Raw genomic sequence first — 7,244 nt, 5'->3', positions numbered from 1 at the left:
CGTGGCAAGTTGCTCTGAAAAAAGTTCATTTCTGTCTTTAAGAAAACTAAGGTGCAGAAAGTTCTGAATCAATGTCTTCTGTTCTAACTTTACTTAATGTGGCTTGCATGACTGATTGCAGATTTCATGTATAACATGTTATTATAAAATGTTGAAAGGTTTTATTCTAACTTGAGCTGTTTTAAACAATTTTTATAATCTGGTTTTAGGTACATTTGTACTAGTTTTATAACAAATGTGGCGCGATACTGAACTTCACAGGAAATTGGAGTGTTGATTACTATTAAAAGACAAGTGGTGGAAAAATTTGTTTGAAAGTTGTTTGCTGTATGGAAACCAGATAGAAGTTGTTCACATCCTGCCATCTGATGTTTTGAATCCGTTTGTTAGTGACTATCTATCAAGATAGGTTTGATATTCTGTCTGACAACACCACCTTTAAAATTGGATGAGTAACATTTGTTACAAAAATTTGACTTTTTTTGTGTTTTTGGAAGGACTTTATTTGTGGCTGAATGTTGTCAGTATGTTAAAAATGGCTGATCTCAAAAGTCAACATTGTCAGTGGTGCAGTTGTGTTTGAACACAAAGTTATTTGAAAATCAACTGTGTAAACATTCATTGGTACAACAGGGAGCACCTCATGAAAACTATGAAAGATACTTTTTCTAAACTTTAGGAAATTGATTGGCAAAACAAAAAAAAATATGTTGTGTAAACTTTAGGAAATACGTTGCCGAAACTAAAACTAATACCTTGTGTAAACTTTAGGAAATACATTGCCGAAACTAAAACTAATACCTTGTGTAAACTTTAGGAAATACATTGCCGAAACTAAAACTAATACCTTGTGTAAACTTTAGGAAATACGTTGCCGAAACTAAAACTAATACCTTGTGTAAACTTTAGGAAATACGTTGCAAAAACAATAAAATATGAGTTGAGAAAAAGGACAATTATTAATTTTGTCAACACAAAAACATTAGCTAAAGCAACTTATCTCCTAAACTTGAAATTATAAGTTATCCATCAGAACCTAAAAACGTAAATGCAGTCGGTTGCCTTGAGTTTTTAAGTTTTAGCAACGTTTTTTTTTTTACAGTGTAGACGGAACAGTCAGCCGAGACTGCAAGACCAGACTGACCAACCTGTGCACGGCCTGGATTGATTACAAGAAGGCCTATGACTAAATGCCCCACAGCTGGATACTGGAATGCCTAGAATTGTACAAGATCAATGGGACCCTAAGAGCCTTCATCAGGAACTCAATGGGGATGTGGCGTACAACACTAGAGGCCAACTCCAAGCCCATAGCACAAGTCACCATCAAGTGCGGGATCTACCAAGGAGATGCTCTGTCCCCACTGCTGTTCTGCATAGGCCTGAACCCCCTCAGTGAGATCATTAACAAGACTGGCTACGGATACCGACTACGGAACGGAGCAGTTGTCAGCCACCTCCTGTACATGGATGACATCAAGCTGTATGCCAAGAGTGAACGAGACATCGATTCACTGATCCACACTACCAGGCTATACAGCAATGACATTGGAATGTCGTTCGGACTGGAGAAGTGTAGTAGGATGATAACAAAGAGAGGGAAGGTAGTCAGAACTGAGGGGATTGAACTACCAGAAGGCAACATTGCAGACATAGAGGACAGTTACAAGTACCTGGGGATCCCGCAGGCAAATGGGAACCATGAAGAGGCCGCTAGAAAGGCTGCAACCACCAAGTACCTGCAGAGGGTCAGGCAAGTCCTGAGGAGTCAGCTGAATGGTAAGAACAAGATCCGGGCCATCAACACCTACGCCCTGCCCGTGATCAGGTACCCTGCTGGGGTAATAGGCTGGCCAAAGGAGGAGATAGAAGCCACTGACATAAAGACAAGAAAGCTCCTTACCATGCATGGAGGGTTTCACCCCAAGTCCAGCACCCTGAGGCTGTACGCTAAGCGGAAGGAAGGGGGCCGGGGACTGGTGAGTGTCAGCACCACGGTCCAGGATGAGACAACGAACATCCAAGAATACATTGGGAAGATGGCCCCAACTGACCGAGTGCTCAGTGAATACCTCAGGCAGCAGAAACCCAAGAAAGAGGAGGGAGACGAGGAACCATCGTGGAAGGACAGGCCCCTGCACGGTATGTACCACCGGCAGATAGAGGAGGTGGCTGATATCCAGAAATCCTACCAGTGGCTGGACAAAGCTGGACTGAAAGACAGCACAGAGGCACTAATCATGGCAGCACAAGAACAAGCTCTGAGTACAAGATCCATAGAGGCTGGGGTCTATCACACCAGGCAAGACCCCAGGTGCAGGCTGTGTAAAGATGCCCCAGAGACAATCCAGCACATAACAGCAGGGTGCAAGATGCTAGCAGGCAAGGCATACATGGAACGCCATAACCAAGTGGCCGGCATAGTGTACAGGAACATCTGTGCCGAGTATAACCTGGAAGTCCCGAGGTCAAAATGGGAGATGCCCCCAAGGGTGGTGGAGAATGACCGAGCTAAGATCCTGTGGGACTTTCAGATACAGACGGACAAAATGGTGGTGGCTAACCAACCGGACATAGTGGTGGTAGACAAACAGAAGAAGACGGCCGTAGTGATCGATGTAGCGGTTCCGAATGACAGCAATATCAGGAAGAAGGAACACGAGAAGCTGGAGAAATACCAAGGGCTCAGAGAAGAGCTCGAGAGGATGTGGAGGGTGAAGGTCCCCGTGGTAATCGGAGCACTAGGTGTGGTGACTCCCAAGCTAGGCGAGTGGCTCCAGCAGATCCCGGGAATAACATCGGAGATCTCTGTCCAGAAGAGCGCCGTCCTGGGAACAGCTAAGATACTGCGCAGGACCCTCAAGCTCCCAGGCCTCTGGTAGAGGACCCGAGCTTGAAGGATAAACCGCCCGCAGGGGCGTGCTGGGTGTTTTTTTTATTTTTTTTATTTTTTTATATAATGATTTTGTTATTTTTGTTTTATTTATATATTTATTGCATCTTGTAGGGGTATGAACGAATTTCTAAACACAAAGCAGTTCAAAGACGTATAAACAGATGATCTTCATAAGATAAGATAAGATAAGATAAGATAGAACTTTATTAATCCCTCGGGTGGGTTCCTCTGGGAAATTCGATTTCCAAAAAAGCACAGCACCGACAGAAGTTACAGAGTTACAGAATATTATATATATATACACACACACACACACACACACACATATATATAATACAGAGACAATATAAATAAAATATACGAAGGGGATAAATAGAATAAATAGGAATAAAAAATAAAAATACAAGTGAATTGCACATTTCAAGTATTGAGGTCTATTGCACTGTTGACTATTTACAAAAGTATTGCACAAAAGGTATTGCACAGTGAGGTGAAGAGGCACTACAGCTTAGTTGTTCCCCTCCTTTGTCCTCCTGTTTCCCCTCCCTCTCCCCTCCAGAGAGGAGTTAAACAGTTTGATGGCGTGTGGGACAAAGGAGTTTTTAAGTCTGACACAAGAAAGACACAAGAAAAAGAAAATTATGAATTTCAGTGATTGTCTCAGTTTAGAAAGTTGCTAAATCATGCTTATTCAGATTGTACAATTAACTTTCCAAAAATGGAGTTACTGGCTTTGTTGTTTTTTGGAACGTTATGGAATTGCAAAAACATGATGACATGATAATAACTGTATTTTACATAGTGTGTATATTATATTAGAAATATGTTGGGGGGGGGGGGGGGGGGGGTTGTCAATATTGAGGTTTTCGATTCTAGCCAATCATTTTATGTTTCCGAGGATAGTAGGCGGGTCCAGGTACGTACGTTCTTTTAGAGCAGAGCTACAGATTAAAAATGCCCAAGGCGAATCGATCAAAAGTCTGGCTGTACTTCACAGCAAAATATGCAAACTCAGCAGCCTGCAACAAGTGCTTTTAAGGTGATAATTTTTTCGGCTTCCATCGAACCCGATCGAACCACAGAAGTGAAGGTAAGCTATTTACATCGTATCATACCCACGATTACAACCACCAAAGGCCAGCACTGTCAGTGTCCCAGAAGACTCCAGTGGCAGTCGATGTTCTAAAAGACAGCATTAAGGAGTCCCTTGCAAGGAAGTTCTCCAGGGAAGACTTTGTGAACATGACAAATAAAGCAACCATTTTAGGCACAGACTATAATATTGGCATGATGCTGCCGTTTGGCTCAACAGGAGGCCTACCTGACTTTGCAGAAATCCATCAAATAATCATTGTGCACAGAACTCCTGTGTTTGTTCTGAAGTTGCTTAGAGGCTGGTACTGTGAACACCTGAGGAGTTTCAAAGTAGAGCCCACAGGAGAGACAGAAATCCTTAAACATTCTGAACTGAAAGAAACATGGCTGCATACAATACAGCAGATGGCCGTATGGTGTCCCTTAAACACTTCATTTGCACATCAGAGTAAGTGTAATGGGTTGATTATTTCTGTTATATCAAATGTTTGTGCACTTATTGAAATTATTGAAAAAATATATTATTTTACCAACAACTATATGGGCGGGCGTCCTGTCTTATTTGTTTATTGTAATGTTTATTTAACAGGAACAACACATATAACATTGAAAAAGAAAATGGAAACATGTGATGCATACTTAACCCTCCTCTATTCTATTGCCCTTATCTCCCTCTTCTTAAAATGACAATCAAAAATTATTTATTCAAAATTCTACTGAACTAAATCTCTGCTTTTATTTCTCTGGCAGAAGATAATGAAGAAAATATATGCATGTAAGCTTATCAACTATTAATAACCTGTCTCAATTTCTTTTCTTTCTCTGTCTCTACAGCTGAGGAAACACAAACCAAAAAACAATGGCAGTCCAGTTAAGAGTCGTTTTAGAAGAACACAGCATTCAAAAGTTGACACTTCCAACAGGAATTCCTAATACAGTGGACGGGGATACATGGGGAATTTGGACTGCTATACCAAGACAAAGACTTTGACAATCAGTTTTTCAGTGTCATCTCGACTGCTGACTTGTATGACAAGGCCATTGTTAAAGTGATCCTTAAAGAGCCAGTAATCACCCTTGACTTACAACCAGCATGTGAATCAGGATCATCGTCTGCATTGAACTCTTCGACTTCAGTGAGCACCCATCCTGCAAGTACTACTGAAACGGACATCTGCCCTGCCAGTCATGATGCACCCTCACAGGTGTCCGACTGCGCATCGTCAAGGTCCAGTGACACCATCATTCTCCCTGATTCATGTCACCCTGCTGCGTGGCCAGTGCCATTTCAAGTACCGGAGTTTTCCCGAGACATACAACTAATCCTCGCTGAGGCAAACAACTCATATCGCAACACTGGAAGACCTTTCATGGATGCCAGTGTTAAATCAGCAACAATGCAAGACCTTGCAAAAGTAATTTTTTCGTACACTGCTTACCCAACCAATCAGCAGATCCTCTCAGTGCCTTGGTTTCAAAGTTTGCGTGTCTTAAGGAGCCAGGATCATTTGCCGGCTTATATGGCTGGCAGCAGCGCATAAAAAACAAGATGCACAATTACCGTGCCAAGCTAAGATCTCGAAAGTTTTCTTACCCGGAAATTGAAATTAATGCCTTAAAAAGGAAGCATCCAGCTGATGCAGTGCCATCAAAGAATGTAAAAAAGCCAAAAAAAAGCAGAGGTTAATTATCTCCCTCCGCATCCTACTGGAGAAACCCAAGAGACACTGGAGAAAGAGAGGCTGGAATTAATTTATGAAATAACAAAGAAAAACAACGCAAAGATAATTGCAGAAAAAATGAATAAAACGTTCTCTAGCCGAAGACTTGGAGTGGTCAGCCTCTGCCCCTCTGTGGGTGAGTTAAAAGAAAGGTGGCCAGCATTATTCACTGAGGCTCAGGTGAGTATGTGTGATAACTATTCCTATCCACCAAAAAACAAATGTCAAACAAATGTCAACAAATTGAAATGTCATTTTTTTGTCCCGTTACTTCTTAGCTCATCGAAGAGTTCAGACGCATCACCACAGTTTCTTTGGTGGAGACATTCATGCTGAAACTTGATGAGTACACACCAGGTCTTTTGCAGCTTATGCCTGCCAAAGGAGGAGCTGCTGGTTCCAAGATGAGACCTCTGCTGGACACTTTGAATGACCTATGTTATTTGACTTTTTTCACAAATATGTAATTATGGAGGGCTGCAGTGGGTAGCAAGAAGGTCCTGGGTTCAAATCCCGGCCCAGGGTCTTTATGCATGGAGTTTGCATGTTCTCCCTGTGCATGTGTGGGTTCCCCCCAGGTACTCCAGCTTCCTCCCACAGTCAGAGAGCATGGCTGTCAGGTTAATTGGTCTCTCCAAATTGTCCTTAGGTTTGAGTGTGTGCGTGGTTGTTTATCCTGTCTGTCTCTATGTTTCCTTGTGATTGGCTGTCCAGGGTGTACCCAGCCTCTCACCTGTTGAAAGCTGGAGAGAGGCATCAGCCACGTTTTCGTTTTTAAGGAATTCAGTCTTAATGTAAGTAAATCACTCGACTTAGTCTTTTCACTAAATTGTATCTCCCTACAGACACAGAGCATCGAGAAGAAAAGGGATCTCCTTATCTGCTGCCTCATTAGCTACCTCGGGGAAAGACAAGAAGATCTTTTTCATGACTGCCAGGTTTGTCATATTGATAACAGTTCACTTATTAACTCAAGGGATCCTAATGTTCTTCTCTCCTGTCCTCTCCTATCCCCTGTTCTCCCCTTCTCTATCCATCGTGTCCACTCCCCTCTTCAGATCAACTGAAATATATTGAAAAAGCATCTTAAATAAAATAAAACATGTGTATGCTTTTTGTTTCTTTCTTTTTAACACGTAGGAATGTGAGGATTACACAGACAATATGATGAAGGTGATCGTGATCCACAACATCATGGCTGAGGAGGATCCATCAGATGTGTCCGTTGTGATTGAGGGAAACCAAGTGATGGAGGGATGTGGAAGCCGAGCAAAGGCATGTGTACTGCTGATGGGACTGATATATGCCCTCAACCTCGAATATCCGAAGGAGCTGAAGAACACATCTGACACTTTTCAAAAACTGTTTTTGGAACTTGACGGGGCGAAACTACTGAAAAGGGTCCACGGCCTCAAAAATAAGCTTATGCAATGCACACACCTTTCCCCTCTTGTTCCCAGAGGACATAGCTTGGTGGAGCTGTAATTTTTCTTCTGACAGCAAGCACAGAAACTATTGCATGTTGGTGTTAG

General features: G+C 42.3%; 1 protein-coding gene across 1 annotated transcript; it reads left to right on the top strand.

The window, feature by feature from the left end:
• Positions 1-5,790: 5,790 nt before the first annotated feature.
• LOC146626127 (uncharacterized) lies at positions 5,791-7,197 on the top strand. Its single transcript, XM_085361765.1, has 4 exons — positions 5,791-5,892; positions 5,991-6,148; positions 6,560-6,650; positions 6,853-7,197. The coding sequence occupies exons 1-4, from the start codon at positions 5,791-5,793 to the stop codon at positions 7,195-7,197; spliced, it is 696 nt and encodes a 231-aa protein (XP_085217891.1).
• Positions 7,198-7,244: the final 47 nt, after the last annotated feature.

This window comes from Diplotaxodon limnothrissa, linkage group LG8 (genome assembly GCF_057381915.1).
Source record: "Diplotaxodon limnothrissa isolate DT_005_m linkage group LG8, D_limnothrissa_male_GT1.1, whole genome shotgun sequence".
Lineage (NCBI taxonomy): Eukaryota > Metazoa > Chordata > Actinopteri > Cichliformes > Cichlidae > Diplotaxodon > Diplotaxodon limnothrissa.
This window is presented reverse-complemented; position numbering and strand designations above follow the sequence as displayed.

Coding starts and splice junctions, on each gene's coding strand:
- LOC146626127 (XM_085361765.1), top strand. CDS start 5,791: ATGAATAAAACGTTCTCTAGCCGAAGACTTGGAGTGGTCAGCCTCTGC. Junction 5,893..5,990: donor CATTATTCACTGAGGCTCAG/GTGAGTATGTGT, acceptor GTTACTTCTTAG/CTCATCGAAGAGTTCAGACG. Junction 6,149..6,559: donor CTGGACACTTTGAATGACCT/ATGTTATTTGAC, acceptor CTCCCTACAGAC/ACAGAGCATCGAGAAGAAAA.